Here is a 23340-nt window from a genome sequence, read left to right on the forward strand (position 1 = left end):
TGTGTGTTTATTATGGGATATGCTCATGAGCGGCGTACAGGCACACACACAGCGTGCTGTATGCAGTGATGAAAGCAAAAGCCGTGTGGTGTGTGTTATGTGTATTCAAGTGCGCAGCAGCAGAGCAGCCGGCGAACACGAGCCAGCAATAATACAGAAAAGAAAGCACGGGGTCCCCGTTCAAACCAGAGAACTCCGCATTGGTTTGTGTGTGTGTTCTATGAGTTCCGTATATGAAAACCCAGAGCCAAAAGGCTTCAACGTGTGACACTATTGTAATTATATAGAACTCATTCGTAGCGACAACGAGCAGGAGCTCGCAAAAAGATTACCGAGCCCACAGACAGCTTGCGGTGTGGTTGTCTGGCCGTAGTTCAACCAGGGATTAACGTTGGGTTTGCCCCTAGCCAACGAGCACGAATTAGTTTTGGAAGGGGAGGATCTGGCGGTCTTAGATATCGGAGCAATGGACGAGGAGGAGCAGATAGACCAGGACGACCAGCAGGTTTACGCAGCTGAAGAGTTGAAACAGAAGAGAATGAGGAAGGTAAAAAGAAACAGGGGCAGTGAAACTCATCGCCTATTCTTACTCCTACCACACAACTTCAACACGTGGGATCCTGATTCAACATACCGTTCATCCATGTATACTTCCATCCCGTTCACACGTTAATTCATTCCGTGCAACATCCCTCTCCCCCGTGGGAAGGTGTTACGCAATTAACCCCCTTTTCTAATCTCGTTCCATTCTCTCTTCCTCTCTCTCCCTCTCTTTCTCTGCAGGGAAGGGTGGAGTATCTGGTCAAATGGAAGGATTGGTCGGATAAGTAAGTTTCTTTCAGAGTAGCGTCTTTATAACTTTTGCATCTTTACCTTTTTTATATCTGTACCAAAACTTTCATTGCATTATATGATAGTAGGCCTAATGATTATAATTATGATTATAATTATATTTATATTTTCGTTTATGAATATGAAATTGTGTCTAGTTTCATTGAATTCGGAAAAAAAAGAAATTATGAAACGTCATCCGATCGAAGAGGAAGTTGTCACAGTAACTATTATAATACATGTACTTGTGCGAATTTGAAGAGAAGATTGAATGACGTGGCATTTAGATCTTCCATTACTTACGAATCTTTTAGGCCTACTAAATTTCTTTTCTTTTTTCTTTTTCCCTTTTCGTTGACATTCATAGGTTCAAGAAAACGTCATTTACATCTTAGACTCTTTTCTTTTTGCAGATATATTAAAACGATTTGTATAAATGACTTTTAATGGTAATGATTTATGTATGCGATTCCATGTGCCCAATCATTTTCTCATGACAACCTCTGCCATAATTATATAAAACTTCCATTTTTTTTATTTTACTCTCTTGTTCTTTTTCACTCATTTTGGAGTGACCTCAATGATCACTCGAAGATTTTGGAGTGATCCCTGAGGTCACTCTAAAACGAGTGAAAATGAACATTTTCACTCAAAATTCACTCTAATTTCACTCTAAATTCACTCTTTTTTGTATTCACTCCTTTAAGAGTGAATATTTTCACTCGATTTTTTTAGAGAGTAGATTTAACTTTTTATTTGCATCACTTTTAATCTTCTTACAACTGGCAAAGTTGACATTCACATTTTTTTAAAATCCCTTTTTCTTTCCGTCTTTTTTTTTAAAGACATAACACGTGGGAACCGGAAGACAACATTCTAGATTCGCGCCTGGTCGAGCTTTTTGAAGCGAGGTATGGCGTAAAACCAATTTTGTACATTTCATTATTACCATATTAATACTTCTACTACTGTGGTTGTTATTAATAGGGACCTATACAATAATTATTTATTAGGGTTGAGGGGAGCCATAAATCAAGAGTTATAGGAGGACATAAACAAAATCGACATGAGATTTTAATAAGTATTAATGATTATATTTCAAATACTTCACCATTATACGGGCTATCGATGCATGTATGGTGCGCTTATACATCAAAACAGTTGCAGTCAGTTCTGATATAACAATACCATATCCAAAAGCAAACCGAAAAACAAATCCACCTGGGCCCTTTTTTATGAAGGGTAATAATTGATTATATAGGCCCTAGTTGATTTCTATGATAAGTCTGTGGCAGCCTGTGTAGTAAGGAATTCCTAATCGATTATATCTTTTGATAAAACGGGACCCAGATATTTATGAATAATGTCATACTATGTCAATACGAAATACCTCTGGCGATTGTTGAGTGTACATGGATGCTAGCAAAATGAGTAATATATCCATTGGTGATTATATCTAATGTTTACCTGATAATGTGCAAGTGGCAGAAAATTCGAAAACCAGAACAGACACATTAAAATGTTAATCAGTTTTTGTGTATATGGCTACTTTTTCAAGAAAAAAAAAATCGGTCTGTTTTAAGTGCATATTGCGGTTTATGACTAATTGTGGATTTTTTTTTTTTTTTTGGTCTTCACTATTCGAAGGGCGCGGAGTGGAAATACGTTTCCAAGTTTTTGGTTGTACATTAATGTAAATGTATGTTATTACCCTATGGATATATCATAATGTCTATAATTTTGTTTGTTCATAGTATTTCGCTGTATCATCTTGTAAAACGCACGTGTATTATGGAACGATACAACTTCCTGTGTTGCGCGCTGATAAGCTTGAAGTATTTATAATTATTATAATCTTATTGACTTGCATAAATTATGAAGACGTGTAATTATGTTCTTATACAGACTTGCCAAGGAAGGTCCAACACATCTTATTTCAAGACGTGGACGAAGGGGTCGTAGGAAGGTGAGATTCTTTCCACTTATGCGTAGAAGTGTTCCCATTTTATGTGATCATTACCTTATGCAGTCAGCATAACAAAATTTTGATGCCAAATGAAAATGCTAAATTAGGGTATACGCATTTACGCTCCTCCAAATCCCATAGATATAACCAATATTAACAGATTCACTGTAGACCTAAATTCCTTGCGATTGGATGAGATGGACTTGCATATTTCTGAACTTATTCTAGGTATATGATGACTGATTAATTTGATGATATATAATATTAAAAATTAAAAAAACACACACACAAGGCAGCTACACGTCTAAGTATCCCACAGACTTTACAAATATACTATATTCTAGAGTGAACTTGTTTTGATTAGATTATATTGGTGGGCTGTGTTCTCATGCATACTGCACGGTGATTTTTTTATTATTATTTTAATGGGATAACGGTATATCGCGTATAATCATACCAATAAGAAAATTTTTACTCGAAGGCTTGTCGTACTGGTAATGACAAGAGACCATCCTTTATTATTTCATCTAGTGTTTGTGGTTGACGAGGGTTTCGTTCTTTTTCAGAGGTTTCAGTTTTCGTCATCCCATGTTTAATACAAGTGACCTTTGTGTATCAAAATTGATACTTTTGTGTATAGAAAAAACGTGTAAAAACGTGTAAAAAAACGATCATATGCTCTTAGCCAACAAAATGCTTTATGACATGGTCCTTAACTTGAATACGAAATATCCTCACCTCAAGGGCAATATTATTATGCAAGCCAAGTCTTTACTACACATTCAATTGTAACTTTTTTTTAAACTTAAAAATGAGCGACTATTTACGTTTTAAGCAGTATGAGTAAACATAATATTCGCGTATGTTGATTATTATGATTTATATTTCTCGAAGAGACTCATGTTCCAATTGTGATACCTTAGGTCCTTAACAGTATTAGCCTATATTCTGACATGAGCACTATTATCATAAAGATATTGTAAATATTATGAAAATTGATATTTTCAGAAGATATGACATTTTCATTTGTTATTATCATAAAGGGTTTCAAATAATGGGAAAATAATAGGAAAATATAATGAGAATGAGAATAAAGTATTGTATACATTTCCATATTGCTTTCATCTTGCGACTGCACTCAATTAATGTGACTTTTTTTTTTTTGCTGATGTTTGTCTGATTGTGGAGAATATAACCGAGCCCTTGAATTCAACCAGATTCCCTGCGAATTACACCGAAAAATAACTTCAGTTGACCGTTGTATATTAAGTCGTTCACACTCGCTTAATTTTAAAATGTTCTTATATCAAAATGCAGTGACTTCACAAAATATTAGCATATGAAATCAAGTATTTGTCTGCTGTGAGCTTAAGGGTAGGTGTTCAGAAGGTGTAGACTTTTATTTCTCAGAGAAAAGAACTTGAATGGAGAAATGTGCCTAAGGAAGGTTCGATACCTTCCCAACAACTTGCGTATTATGATAAGGCGAAGTTGCACACGTTCAGCGCGGGCATGCATTGTATACACACCCATGGCAGTCGTATTGTACTTTATAACTGATGTGTTTTCGTTTATGTTCTCGTCTCTCGGTTTAATGACACAGGCACACACAAGACACACACGTACTCATACATGCATACATTTATAAATATACATCATCTTGTATCATTATGTGTAATGTGTAGAATTATTCGAATCCCTTTGGAAATCCATTTTCTTCGCTCAGCTTTTCAGTTATTATTATTCGATACGTAAATGAAAAATTATCATCAGAGCACCAATTTACAATAATCAACCTACAGAGGGGATAATGAACACTTTTTATTTCAGATATGTTTACCGATTAGTTCTAAGCGATGGTTTCCTTTATTTCCAGTGGCGACCATTTCTTTATTTTCAAAGTATCTCTCTTGGGCTTGCTAACTTTAAATATATATATATATATATATATATATATATATATATATAATATTCCTTGTTCTATTCATTTCAAAACCTTGATTTGCTGAGCTGTTTTTTTTTTTTCTCTCTCTCTCTGTATTCATGTAAAACACTTTCCGAAAAAGGGCCCAATTATTGTTGCCTCATTTTCGCTCGTATTGCACATACACTTTCCACAATCTTGCATTACCCCTATAGCAGGCCGGGCTTTTTGGCTTGTTCTGTGGCCGGGGGAGATCTCGGTCGTCGATCGCGCAATCGCCCTGAAAAGTGGCACATAAATTACATCGCGTAATCTACCAAACTATAAAAGAAAAAAATTGAATTTTTCATTTTTTATATTAATTAATATGATTGAAATCATAAATTTTGCTCTCATTCAGAAAATAAAGCTAATGGCATCCTAATTTTTGGTGACATTATTCAATGTAGCATTCCTAACAATGTACTTGAAAAAAAAAATGTGGGAGACTTGAAAGTAAAAAGTCAGCGAGCGGCGCGGTCAAAAAAAAAAATCGCGCGGCAGAATGGTCGCAGAAAATGTCGAGGGGGTGGGGGTGATTCAACCCCCGGCCCTATAGGGTTTAGAAAATAAAAAATACACAAACAGAATTGCAGGGTAATTTCCACCGTGTGAGATGGTACAGAATCGATCGAGTCTCGGACTGCATGCGTGCCAGAGTATAAATCTGAGCATGCGCAAAATCGAACTTAATGCATTGTGGAGTCATCACAGGCAAAGTATATAAAGCGATGTAATTTTTCATGTTTGTTTTATTGATTTGTTTTCTCTTTTTTTTGGGGGGGGGGAGGAGGCATTTAGAGGAGAATTAGTGGGGCTTGGCAATATCATGTTGAAGGTCACTTTACATGCAATCTGTGTATAATAGACAAGCTTTAATACTAATTTGTATAATATGCAATTGTTCATAGAGATGCAGATAATAGTTAAACTGAAATTCTTTTCAAAATTATTTGAAGTACGTCCGGGTGTTCTGAATTTTTTTGGCTCCGTTGGTGTGCGGTACACCAGGAAGATACCTGTCTTGGATAAGTGTTGTCGTGGAAAGGACCAAGCAAGTCCCTAGAAGTGACGGTTGCTATTATCATCGTCACCATCATCACTGTCATTACTATTACCTGTTTTACAATAAATTGAAATGATAAGGAATAATACTCTCATATAAGCTGATTTCAGATTGCCGTGTGCAGTCAGCATACAGAATGATGACACAATTTGATGGCCAGCAAACTTGCATATTACAATGTATGTCCAAGCTTGCTGATACTGAGATTCAGGCGAGAAGCAGGGACTAGTGTATTTACAAAGCGGAAATAGTCTCAATAATAAATCTCTGTATGCCTACCTGTTGTATTTTTTTACTTAGTAACACTTTATGGATATCTAACCGTTGATCAATGTAATATTAAAGGCATTATTTGTCATTTGCAGATGAAACAAAAACCCAGCTTTAGTGATTCAAAATAGTTCTAAAATGTGAGTTGGGGATAGAAAAACTAATGAAATTTTGATAAGGATAATCAGTGTTACGTTTATATTGTTAAATGATATACAAAATGTGAACAAAAGATATAATATTGTTTCAGTAAAACCGTCTACAGTTATGGTTTATTGAGAAAAATGGCATATATCAGATCCTAATATTTTAGACTTTAGATTATTGCGAAATTTTTATATGGTACACAGGATGTCTTGTGATACAACTGACCTTCACTTTATATGCATCAGAATGATTGTAAAAACTAGAACGTTTTTCAAAGTCACTGCTCCCAATGGTATAAAACAGTACCTTCCACCTTCCTGCTTTAACCAAAATTAAAGTTGACGTCCAGATGACTTTCAGATTTTTACATTTGAACAACTATAAATTAGTTATACTGAGGACAGAGTTTCATAATTTGTGACAATTGGGATGAAGGATAAAAATATTTTCAACATTTAGAACAAATTGCAATGAACAAGGATGATGACATGGCAGAGTCACCATAAGAATGCACGAGTTGGAACTCAAGGAAGCAGAACAAAAGAAGAAGGCATGCATAAATCATACACAGGTGAACTCGCAAGTAAGCGGTATTGTAACGGTATTTAGTGGAACACTGTTTTCCATCATTGTGATTATTTACTATTTTTGTTGCCATGGTAAAGTGCATTGTTTCTTTTTTTTTATGACATCATTCGTGCATATACATTATATTGTACATGTATTTGAAAAAAAAAAACCTTTATCAGACGAGTGTAAGAAAAAATGAAAAAATTGTATCACTTTGGATTATGTCAACTTTTTCTTTTCTTTTTGATGATGGAAACAAATACACTATTGAATTGAATTGAATAATGGAATTACACTGCTACATTTCTGAAATATGTGAACCCCTATGTCATCATCCTTGTTCAGTGTAATTTGTTTAAGGTTTTTCATAGTATTGTTTTTCTACTCAAGAACAACAATAAATTCCACATATCTATACATGTAGCCTTTGATTTAAAATGTACTGCATGATGTGAAATTATAAAAATCGTCTGGAATGTCCCTTTAACGTTTGTAACCATTCACTCGTATTCACAGTCGTCATGCTGCATGGTACTTTAGTATATGATGGAGGGTTGGATATAAGATGATCTCGTAAGACGTCAGAGATACAGTTAATGACGTATTCCGTTTCATGAACAAGTGACCTTCTGATCCCCTATCACTCGCAATACATTCAACTTGAAAATTATTGTGGACTTTCATGATTGTGATATTGCAATTATATATACATGTATATACAATGTATATATATATATATATATATATATATATATATATATATATAGTTGGTGATCTTTCTTTCATCGAGCGAAAGTACATCATGATTCTTTTGTGGCGGCGGACAAGTTGACTGGCGATATTCGCCGGAGGAATTACCGTGTGAGAGAAGGTCCGTTTGAAATAAAGTTTGTATATATTAACAAGGAATACGATCAATGACTATTTCGGGCTAAAAATATGCTATACCTATTTTGAGAGCTGTGACTGTCTTGGTAGTACTACCAGACTACGGCCTTCTGCGATGGTTTGGTATAGCGGTCTTTATCAATCACCTCACTGTGGCATGTAGATCCATCATCTGAAATTTAATACACGAGTTATGTTTCATGGCACCGAGATTACGTTTCCTTGATGGAAGAAGTTGTATATTATGATTTGTCTCTTTACTGCAATAATGAAATGTAAATTAGGTACATGTTTTAAGAATAATGATTGTGTGTTACCAGCTAAGTCTTATCTCTACCCTTAAGGTGACTCAAGGTGACTCAAGGTGATCGATCTCCACCTGCTTACATGGAAGACCAAGTGTTATATTATTTCGCAAAGTCTGTAGAGTGGCAACAAATAAAAAAAGAAAGAAAGAAAGATAGAGAGAGAGAGATTAAAAATAAGTATTGTGCGACACAATATATCGTATCTTTTGATTCGTATTATGGCACTCCAACATAGCCGGTCTGAGGAATGTCATTGTATTTGTGTTACTTTCGAGACTACGTGTCATGTTCTTGTGTATAATTCACAATTAACATGCTATTAAAACGGGCGCTGTTATTGTAGCGCGCGTGGCTGTTGAGTATAGATAGAGACAGGCTTTGCTATACCAATGTCAATTAGCGCACACACGGTCATGCATGGCGGGCTGCTGACATTAAGAGAAAGTTCCCTGAATGGTAAATTTGTATGTTTTGTGACGTGTTTGGATGTGTTTACGCCCCCCCCCCCTCCTCTTTTCTATCTATCAATCCATCTCTCTCTATCTATCTCTGTATTACATTTATAGGTTTCGTTTCATCCACATAATTCGTATTACTTTTATAATCATTTCCCAAATCCAGTCATTCAACGGCAGAGGATATATGTCTATAATAAAAACTGCATCAACAACTCGTTTGTTCTTTTTCACAGAATATACTTCCAAACAGTTCGTGAAAACTACTCCTTCGCCAATGTATGATCCTAAGCTGCAGTTATATTTTGTTCGAAATGAAATTGTATGTGCTATGAATATTAGGTCTAACATCATCACGTTTGATCTCATATTAATCTTGATTTCTGAATCGATTTTATGCCATCATTTCACTGAGGGAATACCCAAATCAGATGAAATAGACTTTGCAAGAAACACACACATAATAATGCCTAATCACTATAAGGGTGACACATTTCCCATATCAGGCAACTTACGCAAGCTATTATTGACGTCGGCAACGAGATCATCAAAAGTCAGAACCTCCATGATTATTATACGATTTTCATATCAAATCTGCGTGTAAGGTAAAGGAGAAATCCATTATGTGTAAGCCAGTTTGGAGTTGTATAGGCCATGTGCACATTTTGTATAAATGAGCTTTCTTTTTTTTTTGTCAGTTGGTATGGGCACTTCACTCGTTTTTCAATGTGACATAATGCTGTAAAAAGCTTGCCTGATGTGCCAATTCATGGAATTCATCAATCATGTTCAAACTATGTAAGAATGAACTTCCATTGTATTATGGACTTAGGTGCATGACCAGAATGGTTGGTCGATATTGAAGGCATAATTTACCATTTACAGATGAAACAAAAACCCAGCATTAGTGCTTGTAAAAATACAAAATGTGAACATTAATTATAATAAAAATGTTTCCAGACTAAACCCTCTACGGTTACGGTTTATTGAGAAAAATACAGATATCTCCATATTATATTTTAGGCTTTTTCGCGAAAATGGTGTATGATAAGATGTTTTGTGGTATAGTAGACCTACACATTATGCATTAAATATATCTTGAATTTTTTAAAATCACTGTACCCAAAGGTAAACAGGACCTTTAACACTTCGAGAAGCATCCATTTCATTATTTGCGTTAATTGAAGCGTTAACAAACTTTTTTTTTCCTAACATCGCCAAATACCAGACTTGCTGTCAGGTAGATGTGATGGCGATAGCACCATTTATAAGGACTAAAAAAAAGAAAGAAAGAAAGAAAGCGCAGTGATATTAATTTAATAGAATATTTAGTGAGTTTAAAGATGACTTCTTCCTCCGGAGCGTGAGAATGATTTCATGGTTTTAAATTTTTCATAGTTTTCATATTTTTCCAGTCTGCGTATGAGCTTAAGTGGCAATTTGTACTCTGCGCAGCGATACTATAGTAAACTATTTCAATGGGTTTGAAAGCGACATATTTCTTGGGAGTCGGAGAATGAATGTAGTTCATTGTATTTTGTGTATAGTGGAGTATTTGAAATAAATTGTTAGTCATTGTTAAAAAAAGAAACACACCAATAATATTATCTCAGGTGACTAAGACGCCTAATATTGAAACCCTGATAATGGTTAGCTGACGTCGCGTCACAGATGACAATCATGCTGTCATTATCGTTTTGATTATGCTGTCATGAGTTTGTAAAGAGAAGAAACTACATGTATTTCATACAACAACCATGCTGTGAAAATTCTTCTCTACCACTTTCCATGATATGCTGTTTTCAAATCATCATTGTTATTTTTTTTCTCTTTTGCATCCTGGTCTATTGTAAACTTCCTCATACAACGACTCAGGATCGTGTATAATCATACACAATCCTGGCATGAGAATTAAAAAGTTGTACTCGATTACCAGCATACAGTACTAGTATATAGTAAATAGCACTAGCAGTACCATTACAAGTATAGTAGTACAATAACAGCGTGATGACTGAGCATCCATGCGTCATGCTCTTGCATGTATGACTTGACTGTGAAGTAGGTAGTGTATGAAAGAGTGCATTAGTCCCTTATACTGTGTCTTGTGTTTCTTGTCTTTTATTTCTCAGAGGGTGTTATTGTTGTGATGTTAAGTTTATCATGTTTCCTGTGGCCCAACGGCATCATCTTGTAATTCTTCCTGGTTCGAGTTTGGCTGCTGCTGCTGCTGTTGTTGTTGTTGTTGGGTTGTTGTTGTTGTTGTTGCCGCAGTATATGTCTTATACCCTGTCTTGTACCCTGATCTCAGCGCCGAACTTCATACCATATAGCGTGTATAACCTACATACAACACTCAGAGTAATAATTATACGCCAATTTATAGGCCTACGGTAACATGCTTCTTCGCAGTTTGAGAAATTTGAGCTGCCTTGGTCTTTACACAGGAGTATAAAACCAGGAATATCGTGCAAATGTTGAGCTTTACAATATCAAAAGAAAGAAAACTAAGAGCAAGATAATATATAAGCAAAAAAGTGAAACTTTGTCGTGACCGGAATCACCGTACTCAACAATTCCCATAGACATTAATGTAGAATAAACCATTCAATGAACGGCCTTTTGGCGTGATTATTTGTTCATAGATCTCTCGATAGTAACATCATATAATGCTTAATAATTATGTAGTTGCTCCTTTTTCACCATATAACAGCTCGTTGGCATGCTTTTGACTATTTCTGAAATTGAAACACAATATTATACAAAGTCTGTAAATAATATCGTTGCGACCGAGTCATGTCATGTCATTAGATGCATAATTGCATTTGTACATTGACAGGTGTGCAGTGTAAAGCCGAAACAGAATTATGGTTCGTGAGGAAAGGTGCTGAGATTCCATGGTAACCAGTAGACTCCGCCCACGTGTGTGCTTTGGTTATTACCTTTGTAGGATAGCATTGCACCCACTGTGGTACACGTGTAACTGTTTTCGTCTCGGTGAGAACAGGGAAACTTTACATTTTCACCACCTTTCAGCACCTTTCCTCACGAACCATAATTCTGCTGATCCATCCAAATGTTGATCATCTCAGAGTCCAAGCAATACAAAGCCCACAAAGATCCAATTAATATCTTGCATGTTGCCGAGTTATTGCTCCTTTCTGGAGATCTGTATCTTTTTTTTCCGTGGTCGTTGGATATCTTTATGAACTTCAGGGCGAGAGCGTAGATGAAAGTTTGCGAGAAGCAGAAAATAACGTCGAATCGTAATTTCCTGTTTTTTCCCCCTGTACATTCTTTTTTCAAGTGTTTGAAACAACGAACAAACATCAACACGTACCAACGGTATTAAAATCACGAGTGGCCATTAAAGAGGAAATCCAGTCCAAATATAAGTTAATCTGATAAAAAAAAAAAGTTCAACGGTAAAAATATGACTGAAATCGGATGAAAAATAAGGAAGTTATGACATTTTAAAGTTTTGCTAATTTCTGCAAAACAGTTCTTGTACAGTGGATATGAATATGCCAATGAGTGAGCTAACCATGTCAAAACCTCACAATTTCCCATTGATCATGTTCAAAAAAATGACGAAAATTCAATGTTTCTGTCATTGAAGTCTGAAACATGGTGTTATTCCTGGTTGAATAACTTGAGAATCGTGATCAGTTAGATATGCGAGGATTTGAGCCTCGGGCATAATTGCGTTTGAATAAAAAACTGGAAATTTCAAAATTTAATGGACAAACTACATATTTATCATGGTAAGTTGTGAGGGGATAACATGCTCACTTTGCCATTTGCATATTCATATTGACCGTTCAAGAACTGTTTCTTGAAAAATTGCGAAACTTCAAAATGTCATAACTTATTTTTCATCCGATTTCGATCAAAATTATACTGTTGAACTCGTAATATTTTACTCTTTCTTATCAGACTAACTTATATTTGGACTGGATTGCCCCTTTAAATGGGATTAGTTTGGCTGGTATTAGCTCCGATTGGATTGCCACTTTGTTAGGAGTAGTCCAAGGGGGATGAGTTGGTTTTAGTTTAATGTCTCGAAGAATATCATAGTCGAAGAGTACCATGAAAACAGTTGTCACTTCCTCGGAAGTACAATACCTTTCTGTTTCACCTTGTATTCTATTATATGTATTTATAACAGGAATAAGAGAGAAGTATGTTTCTTAAACTAATGTCCTGCGTATGATTGCACTATTGGTCTGACTTGAGACTTGCTTCTCTTTTTACAATCTGCTCATTTCGTACCATTCCGTTTTGTTCAATAGTGTTTGTGTCCTCTGAATTAGTTTCGCACTCACATCATGCAGTTGTCGAAGGTGGTTGAAAGTTTCAGATATTCCCTATAATTAGGGCTGCCACTGAGATGATGGCTTAGTGGACAGGGATGTGGACACCCAATCAGGGATTCAGGGGATCGAATCCTCTGCAGTGAGAACATCTCTAAACGAAATGCTGTACTCGCTATGTCCCTCCTCAATTGGGTATGGGGTATGATATAGATATGTGCATGGCAATATTTGGGTATAATAATGATGACGTGTCATTCCGGGACAAGAATGCTGATACTGACGAAGCTTAACACAAATTTACCATTAAAGTTAATAGGCTCTTTCACTCTTTCTATGGAAGTAGTGTACGAAATCGAAGTTGTATGAAGTAATTTCAGGCGAAAGGATACCAAATGATATAGGAAGTCATTCACTTATTGCACTTATTTATTGCACTATTATATTACTTATTGCACTATATGCTATACTATAACAGCCAACTTGTAATAGATCCCTCCATTATGTGCGTATGGTCAATCTTCCATAACAATAATGGTTGCCCATGACAACTTCAGAATATTTCCGTCGGCTTGCCTGTCCTAGCAACTATCTGTCGTAATATTTAGTAGGGACACGGTGTTCACAAGTTTGCAGTGTGTGCGTTATAGAATCCATATAGTGACTGCCCGAGGATGAAATTTCCATACATTTCAATACATTTGGAAAGTCGTCTGCAGCGGTAGAGAATTCATCGCGTGTTTCTGCTTGATTCTTCGTTTTGAGGCGGGAGGATTAAAGTAGGCCGAGGCAGGAAATTCCTGCGTTGGCGATTGCACGAATTGAATTGTAGATTTTATGTGAAACAGATTCTGATCATGTAGATATCATCTGTTCGCTTCCTCCCGCGCCAAAAAAGAAAAAGAGAAAATAAATAAATTAAATAAAATAGAACAAAAGAAAAGAAATCAACAACAACACTATAAAACAAGACAAAAAGAAAAAAAAACATAATCAAACACATCTACCCCCCCCCCCCCAACAAATTCATTATTCGGTGTGTATAGATTAATGCGCATTTACGTGCCGTATACAGTTAGTATATGCACGCGGATGAGAAAGTCATGATGGCATGAGCAATATGCTGGTTTTTCAATTTATTCAAATAAATGGATATTTATCCCCTAGGACCTAGCAACTAGCTCTTCAATTCACCTGTCTCTGCTAAATGCATATATTTCCATACTTGTAATTCAGTTTACGCCATTAGATGTCGTTATGTCGTGGACGAGGCCCATGCGAGTTTGATTGGCCATAACAAGTCTTTTATCATCTGGAAGTATAAATGCCCGAAATTTGAAAAATGTTAGGGAAATTGTAATGGATTGTAATGGAATCGAGTGTGCAAGAGAGTGATATTAGGCGTTTTCACATCAGCCCGATGTTTCGAAATAGCGCGCTATTTTCTGACTTGGGAAATAGGAAAATATCTCGAGCTTGGATTTTTATCGGGCTGATGTGAAAACGCCTATTGACCATGGCATGTAAATCGCGCAGATAGCTCTTTCTCAATTATGCATATAATCCTTGCAGAGTATAGGATTTTGGTAGGTTTGCTTTGCCTTGCGTAGCAGCAAACTGACGTATCTAAATCCAAATTTGTGACAACCACAAAGCTTGCCCGAGGTTTGTCCAACATGATACTGATATATTCTTTTGAGTTTGTGGAGGTGGAAAGAAATGTTTGTTATACATTGGTCGTCAGAGGAGAACTTTTCATAATTACTATAAAATTTAAAGGAGACCTACGGATGATTTTCAGGCTTTTACATATGGACAACGATAAATTGGTTATACTTGGTACAGAGTTTCAGAATTGGGATTGGGATGAAGAATAAGAATGTTTTCAAAATTTATAACAAATCACAATGAACAAGGATGATGACATGCAGCCTCACTACAAGAATGTATGATTTGGGGCTCAAGGAAGCAGGACAAAAGAAGGAAGCATGCATAAATTTTACACAGGTGAACTTGTTAAGCACATGGTATTGTAATGGTATTCCACTGCTACATTTCTGAAATATGTGAGGCTCTATGTCATCAACACTGTTCAGTGTAATTTGTTTCAGATTTTTAGAATATTGATTTCTCTGCTCAAGCACCACAATAAATTCCACAAATCTATACGTGGAACTGTATGGATTTATGTACTCCATGATGTAAAATTATGAAAATTGTCTGGAATGCCCCTTTAACACATTAGTACACCATGGTAGTCTGACCAAAACATAAGCTGTGTTCAGACGGAGGCAGTTTTGATGGGAGTAACCTCGGAGGAAGGGTCGGAGGAAGCTTGGTCGGAGTAACTTCGGAGGAAAGGTCGGAGTAGTGCCCGTCTGAACAAGCTCGTGGTAACTTCCTCCGATCGGAGGAACTTACAACGACCTCTTCCTCCGAACGAGATACTCCTGAGTTTTCTCAGGAGTATCTCGCTACCACGACTAGCCGGTCGGAGTAAATTGCCCGTGCGGACAAGCCCTCGGAGTATCTATGAACTTACATACCTTACGACCTATAGGTAAAACTTCCTGGGTCAAATCGCAATGTTGACATTTTGCGAGCACACGTGCGCGTGTAGTGCAATTCTAACCTAGTCGATTGCGACGAAGAAGCTAGGTATAGAGCTCATGCAGAAATTTCCATCAACAAGAATGGAGAAGACAAATGCCACTGGTAAAACACAATCGCATGGTCGACGTGCGCGGCGCTACCACTTCCGGAAGTTACACCGACCCTCGCACATAAATTGGTCGGAGTTTCTTCCCACGACCGTCGTGTGGACACAAGGGTCGTGGTAAGATATGCATTAATTTGAATTTTAATTGCCGTGCCATAAATTTTTACTCCGACTAGAAATACGTCTGAACATGGCTATAGAAAGATAAACGACACCAGGTGCAAAGAATAGAACAGTCGTCGCATTAAGACCCGGAACAAAAACTAGAAACATGGAAGACCTTATTTCTCTTTGCCGTAAAAGTAATAATGTCAGAATGTAAACAAGATGTGCTTGTAAATGCACGTGATTTAGAAGGTGACTTTGCGACCCTTTCGCGCACGTGCATTTGGCATTTAAAAAAAAAAAAAATCATTTTCGTTTCTGATAAAAAAAAAATAGAATTGCAACATACCTTGTGATGCTGATAGATTCATTAGAAGCAGCTGTTAGTAACAGCCTCATGCATGTTAATGGAAACTCAAAATCTCGAGGCGACTTCCGAACTCAATATTAAAATATAATGAACAAAAGAAGATACTGAATGGAACAAATTCACGTAAGGGTTCTTGGAGGTTAATTGACAAAACTAAAGGGGGAAAAGAGGTTCACATCTAGGCCAGAATAATAAAGCATACTTTAGTGATTTGTTGCTGAAGCGGGTGTTATATCGAATGTAAGGAATGTAGATCTAAATTCTCAACTAAATATAACCTAGTTTGTGGGCCTACATTTTGATTAAGCTCCTATGATAGTGTGGACTAAATATCATTGTGTGCTCTGAATATGATTGTAAATTCTTTATTCAGTTTATTTATAAACAATTTATGTGAGACTTTTTTTTTTCAAATCAAAAAATTAATTGAAACAAAAAAATGTGATCTACCATCAATTTCAAAAGGATGGGTTCTATGTAAAAGCAAGCAGCTTGGTGATCTATAGGCAAGGGCGATGAAATTCAAGCACTGGAACACGCAATAGCATAGAAAGAACATGACCATGACAAAAGCACTAACATGAAAAAATAAAAACAAGTGCGAAATAGATTTTTTTAAATCCTTTTTATTTCAGCTTTGGTAGGCCTATGTCGTGGAAACACTGGCTTAGGTATGCTGACCAAACTTGTCTTTTCTTAGTCTCTCAGGAGAGTTAGGAAGTTATTGGAAGAAAAGAAGCAGATTGAAGATATGACATCGAAAGTGTGGAAACGTGCGTATTTTGTTTGTCTTTTTCTACGTGCATTCTGTCTCAGAATGTTGGACCGAGAAGGGGCAAGTGAGGGCGTGTCGAGTTTCATAAAAGTGACGCGACACCACGTCCCCATGAGGGGGCATGATTGCCGTTCAACATTGTGGTACTGGATTCGTTGTATTTTTTTTTTTTAATCACAGATGCTTACTGGTATATCTCGATGAATTTAAACACGAACACGCCTGTAATCTCAAGTGACATTTTCTTGCTCATGCTCAAAGCGGAACTACGAGCTGGCCTATATAATCCGAACCCCACCGATCATGTATTGTATAATAGGGCTTGCTATCCAGGTTCCCGTAATAGGTAATGGCTTAAAGGGATGGTATTGTATTGGTGGAGACAAAGATTGAGTTTTTAACTTTTTGCGAGATAATAAGAAATCACATATGAAATGTTACGGAGCATACCATTCTGAGAGGAATTTAAAGTTTATTTGATGAAAATCGGTTTTTAAATGGCTGAGATATGAAAAAACAAAGCAAGACAACGCAATCTTAAAGGTGGGTCTCACCTTTAATTAGTGTCTTTTTGTTTTTGGTATCTCAGCCATGTCAAAACCGATTTTCATCAAATAAACGTTGAATTCTTCTTGGAATTTCATGTTGTTGTTTTTTATTGTACAAGAGGTTTCTCATTATCTCACAAAAAAGAAAAAGAAAAAAGGTAGAAACCTGAAGTCAGGTCTCAACCAAAACAATACCATCCCTTTAAGTAAACTGACAGATGAAGAGCGATGATCTATCAGGAGTATGATGTCCAGTCTCGCAGTCTCGCTGCTTTTAGACTTTCGTTAGCTTTAACCATTCGGGTCTTTATTCATGTGCTACAGCATAATATGCTGTGGATGTATTTGAATGGCATTAATGTCGAAGCGAATAAAGAATTCTATTTAAAAAAAAAGAGTCTATTAGCGATGTCTACTCTTAAGCAGTACTAGCTTCATTTCCCCTTGACATCCGCACATGATTTTCAAAACAGAAATAACAATAATCATAGGTCTGCATAGCAAAGCATTCAGTCTTCTAAATTGTGCATTTTATTTTCATTTACGTCATCTGGTCGCCATAGCACATAATACACCCCATACACAGGGAAAAAATTAATGATTTAAGCCGTGAATGTACTCTTCTGATATACAACACATCAAGAAAAGTCTGATAAGTATTCATGTGGCAAGTCCATCGTAAAAAACAAGCTTGCATAATCAGGTGCCACATAAATGAAGCTGAAGATGGAGCTGGATTATACGTGTAAACCATTAATCTTGCGTAGACAATGTGCCGCCCAGGATACGCTATGCATGGGGACCATGCATGAATGTCGCATACCGTTCAATTCGACCCACCAAGGTTGTCATCTTGATCTCCCGAAAGAAATAAAAAAGGAATCAAACGCGATTCACATCTTCTCATTTCAACTTCACATTGTCCAGTTACTTAGAGGGGCATGTGTGATTACGCTAATTCTCAAATTCCCTCGCCATCCATAATAATCTGATAATTTTCCCATTTAAAAAAAAAAATGATTGGTAATTTTCACGTAATCATCCTGTCTTACGTTCATGCTAACAGCGATTGCAACTGCCAGTTTGTTTGTGCTAACAGCTTTAACTTCCCACAGCAATCACACACAGTATGAGAGGTTGTATCATGCTGTTTTTCCAAGGATACAACGTACTGACAATATTGATGAATTTTGATTAATCATTGTTACTATCACATAATTGCAGCGATGCCACAGTCTTGGCGACACTAAGCGTGCTGTCCATAGGTATTTTACTTTTCATTATGGGACAAACAATCCAGATGGTGTTCGCAGGATATTTAGTTTAGTAAGAGTACCCGCTTAACGATGACATTCTTGTTTCCTTATTATCGCATGACTGAAAACGGTACCTTCAGAATTTCATCATACTTGTACAGGTTATAAAGTCAATGGTTTAATTTCAGGAATATGTCCTTGAGTCAAAGTGAAGTGAAATTTCCGTATGTTTACTGTCTCTGCAGCGAAGCGAAGAAATACTCGAGATGATTCGTCAAAGCAGGAAAGGATTCGAAATGATTTAGGTTTGAGGCTTAGAATAGACCTCCGGATGATTTCAAACATTTAAATAACTATAATTTGGTTGTACTGGGTTCAGAGTTTCAGAATTTACAGTGATTTGGGGATGAGGAAAAAGATTTTGTTTTTCAAAATTCATAACAAAATTATGATGAACAGGGGTGATGAAATAATTTAGCCTCACCACAGGAATGCATGGGTGGGGGCTGAGAGAAGCAAAACAAAAGGGAAAAAACATTCATAAATTCTACGTATTTTTGAATGGAATTACATTGCTACTTTTCTCCTGTGATGTGAGCCTCATTTGTCATCATCATTGTTCAGTGTTATTTGTTTTTCAGAGTATTTGTTTCTCTGCTCAAAGACCACAATGACGTCCACAAATCTTTACACGGAGCTGTCGAGTTATGTACTACATGATGTGAAATTATGAAAATCGTCTCGAGGTCAAGGGTGATAAAATCAAAGACAGATCTAATGATTTGCCGTTTTCTTTTTTCTTTATCTTATCAGTCCACTACAGATGTCATCGAGATACTTAACTTCTCCAAGCCAGTGGGGCAGCCGCCATTGATCCGTGGGCGAGGACGTGGTCGGGGTCGAGGATCCGAGCGTGCAAGGGGTCGGGGAAGCAGCATCGGACGTGGTCAGAGCAGCACCCTGGGTCGTGGCCGTGGCAGCATATTCGGCCGTGGTCGTGGCAGTGACCTTGGCAGGGTCAGAGGTCGTGGAAGGGGACGAGGTCGTGGCCGAGGTCGTGGTCGAGGCCTAATTAGGCTCAACAGAGCAGAGAGTATGCCCGAAGGGGTATCGTCCTTGCCTATGGTGGGCCAGAGTCCCCTGGACGTCAACTCGAACTCCACAATCTTCTTTAAAGACGAACTCGTAGAGAATGACGATGAGGAGCGCGAGCCCAAGGACAGGGTGATGTTCGAAGCGGTAGCTGAGGATGAACACGAAGACGCAGATGGGATGACCGTTGATGATGAAGTGTCTGTGAATGTCAGTGCAACGGATTTTGAAAGCGAGTCGGAGCAACCGGCAGTGGCACCATCGACGAGCGCAACGGCGATGGCAAAGGCGGCGAAAGGGAAAACGAAGGAGGCCAAGTCGGCTGGTCCGGGCAGAAAGCCCAGAGATGTTAAGAAGCAGGATCAGGGAGTGAATTTGAGCGAGACGGCGGCCAAGCCAAGCCCTCCGCCGCTCCCACCGTCGGCCAGCCTTTGGAAGCCGCGCCAATCCTTGCTACCAGCTGGAGAGGTTCTCATTACGGACGTTACAAGTCAAGACGTTACTTTCACCGTGAGGGAGTGCTGCACCAGTCGCGGATTCTTCAGAGAGTTGAAGCAGGAAGTGCACGGGACGTCGACCCCCGTCACGAGCGCCTCCATGAACTCCGAGCCTGATGACCAAGCAAGGTCGTCACAGGTTCCCTCATCGACATCGTCCTCTTCGTCGTCGACGTCAGCTCAGGAAGTGACGGTGAACGGGAAGGACAAAGCGAGCGTGGGTGAAAGGTCGCCTGCCGTCAATGCACATGAAGATGGGGAGGAGCAGACTCCCAAGGTCGAGCTGGTAGAGCAATCGTCTACTGAGTAGCCGCTATTCTAGTTGCATGACACACAGGGAATGCAATTAACTTGTTCCACGCCTTCACTCCCTGTAGGATGCAAGAGATATTACTGCTGTATTTTACATTACTTTTCCACTTCTCTGTGATTGTGGCAACATTCTGGAGTCCCAACATTTTACAGGGATACAGACGTACGAATACGTCAAGATTTTTTCAGCACGTGAGAGATGAAAGCTCCCTGCGGAAAGTTCGCTTCTTGTTTCAAGCGGGAGCGCGGTGGAATATTGCTAAAGACTCGACAGATACACGTGCATTTTCTTATTTAGGATAGCTGGCTTTCAAAGAAAGATAAATCATTGATAGGAAAACTGTTCAGCTTTCATTTTGCGATTCCTCTTGGGCCACAGCACCGCATGTGAAAAGTTCAATAATCGTATGTAATTTGGCTGGCGTCCTTACATGCGTTTAGTTCGATCAATTAGATATCAAGATAAACAATACTATGTTACAAACCGCTTTTATCGATAAATCGAGCACTGGTACCTGGCATGCCCTGTTGATTTCCAAATCCCTACCACTGTGTTAAATGTTTTTCGTGGATATTGGGAGCTTTTATAGCTAATCTGGAAAATCATTATGTTGTGACAATTTCGTTTTGTAAGCTCCAAAATATATTGTGAGTGACAAAGGAAATTGTGAACGTATCCATGCAGCTGTCCATATACCACTTAGTGTTTCAATGTAATGCAACAATATTGCTGTAAGAATTAATCACTAATTAGCGATTTTCACTAACGTAAGTCACAAAGATTTTCCAAGTCATATAGTACATTATAATTATGGATTTTGAGGAGTATTGTTTAATTTTGTAGGGAGTCCACGTAATGGTGCGTATTCAATGATGACTGCACCAATTTGATTTAAGTTCATTATGTCACCGTGAATTTATTGTAATTATCATTATTTGTCATCGCGGATATACCGTGCTATCTTATTGTGGTCCGAAGTACTGTTGATCTGCTGTGTAAGCAAGACACGGATCCATTTCAATGTAAAACCAGCACGTGATATTATGCCCAGGGATGAGCTTTTTTTTTTTATCCAAGACAATCTCAGATGTGGTCGAGCCCCTGGAAATAAGGACTGTCGTGAATAATAGAGGGACACCTTCCAACTCAACAATGTAATCAAGAACGTAGCTAACGAACACATTCCCTACTTATTTATCTTTGTCGCGGAATTGTAGTTGTGCGCTGCCTCCCTGTTAGAAGAGATGAGGCACACAGTAAAATATGATAAACAATTTTTATGATTGATGGCGGTCGTAATGGTACAACTGTTGCCACTGAATGTAGTTTCATACAACTGAATAGTTTATCACGTCTCTTACATCACTTTCCTAGAAGCGTAAAAATGGAAAGATTATTATGAAACAGAATGTAGCAGGACGTATTGCCAGCGATTACGTGCAACATACAGCGATCTGCATAGGTTTGATGTGTGATCATAAATCTATCCGCAGTTTTTGGATATGTTTATGATTTTATTTTTCCTATCCAATGGGTTAAGAAATCCAAGTCATCGTCAGATGATCTGTCAGTACGATTCGCCAAAATTTGTTTTGCGTCGAGATGAAAGGATTCACTCCATACGGCGCACTTTCAAGTCAGTTTGCGTTTAATGGCATGTGACGGGGAACAAGAGTATAATTTGTGTTATTTTGTGAAGTACTTAAAAATGGAAAGTGAAATGTTATCATGTGGTGAACCTTATGTCTGAGTTTGGACGTGCGATTGAATTGGCATGGGATAACCTAGCGTGTTAAAGGAGCAGAATCACCCATCAGTAATCTCGGGAAATCGTTTTTTGTGTAATCTGTTTGTTTGTGGAATTTTGGCAATTTTATATTTTTAGGAGCTAAATATGAATAATTATGTATTAGTGCTTTCATCATAGTTCCTTGATAATCACATTTCTAAAATTCAGGTTAAGGGTTACTGATTGTTTAAGTAAGATTAATTATCAATTGTTTGAATTATGTAGAAGGTACATGGTACTGAACATGGCGCAAAGTGATTGTAAATCGCTGTCGACTGTGTAAATGAGATCAAAATAGAAAATAAAGAGGAAACGCGCCCGGAAATTAATACAAGAAAGTCACAGAAAGGTGACTTAAAGACCCGTTAGCGTGGGGGAAGAGAAGGGTGTCCCGATGGAATCGATCTCCATTCGCTGCCCACCACGATTAGTGCTTGGGCAGGTCTGCTAGCTATAGCATACAATATTGCACGTCCGTCAGCGAATTTGTGCATCGAAGCGTACGCTCATCGGCGACGTTCGGTTCTAGTCGAGATTCTTCGGCTGTGTGTGTACTCTCATAGAGATCAGCGATAAAGCTGTACACAATTCGTTACGGGGATTCTCGAATATATCCGAATCGGGCCAGCCTTCCCACTGTATGGTATCCCGACACTACCGGGTCTCCAAATTGCCTAACGTCGTATACAATGTAGTACAATATTGTGTACTAGAGTATGTCACTTGTGATTGGGTGAAGTCAAAGGAGATGATTGTCGTGCACTAATCTTGTGACTGAACAATTAGAATTTGAGATTTTGCGTTCATTCACCCTGTTATTATTAAAGGGCGGAGTTCATTGATGATATTTCTGTTCCTCTTACGTCAGCATGTTGAGGGGCACCCCCTTTGGATCAGCCGTTTACCAATTTCTTTCTGGGATGTCTATTGGTTTTAAAAAGGATCTACTCATTCCACGCTTTGATCAGTGTGATGGTCGATTTCCGTCGGGAATCATGATAAGAGTATCGCAGAATGCGAAATTTAGTGAAATGATCTGTCATAAATTTATACGTATACACACATACAAATAATATGTATGACGTATAAATATATTCATACG

At 37.7% G+C, this 23340-nt stretch overlaps 1 protein-coding gene across 1 annotated transcript; it reads left to right on the forward strand.

Annotated features, from left to right (window-relative positions):
• Positions 1–252: 252 nt before the first annotated feature.
• Positions 253–21062, forward strand: LOC139722461 (uncharacterized). The gene is made up of 5 exons (XM_071633752.1): positions 253–547; positions 784–827; positions 1677–1742; positions 2737–2797; positions 19361–21062. The coding sequence occupies exons 1-5, from the start codon at positions 467–469 to the stop codon at positions 20444–20446; spliced, it is 1338 nt and encodes a 445-aa protein (XP_071489853.1). The 5' UTR covers positions 253–466; the 3' UTR covers positions 20447–21062.
• The last annotated feature ends 2278 nt before the right edge of the window (positions 21063–23340 follow it).

Source organism: Diadema antillarum, unplaced genomic scaffold (assembly GCF_040938485.1).
Source record: "Diadema antillarum isolate AM-2024a unplaced genomic scaffold, OU_Dant_1.0 scf00000166, whole genome shotgun sequence".
NCBI classification, from domain to species: domain Eukaryota; kingdom Metazoa; phylum Echinodermata; class Echinoidea; order Diadematoida; family Diadematidae; genus Diadema; species Diadema antillarum.

Bases quoted from the DNA above. Each gene is read 5' to 3' on its own strand.
- LOC139722461 (XM_071633752.1), top strand. From the start codon at position 467: ATGGACGAGGAGGAGCAGATAGACCAGGACGACCAGCAGGTTTACGCA. The intron at 828-1,676 runs GTAAGTTTCTTT...TTTTTTTTAAAG, and splicing joins TGGAAGGATTGGTCGGATAA to ACATAACACGTGGGAACCGG. The intron at 2,798-19,360 runs GTGAGATTCTTT...TTATCTTATCAG, and splicing joins GACGAAGGGGTCGTAGGAAG to TCCACTACAGATGTCATCGA.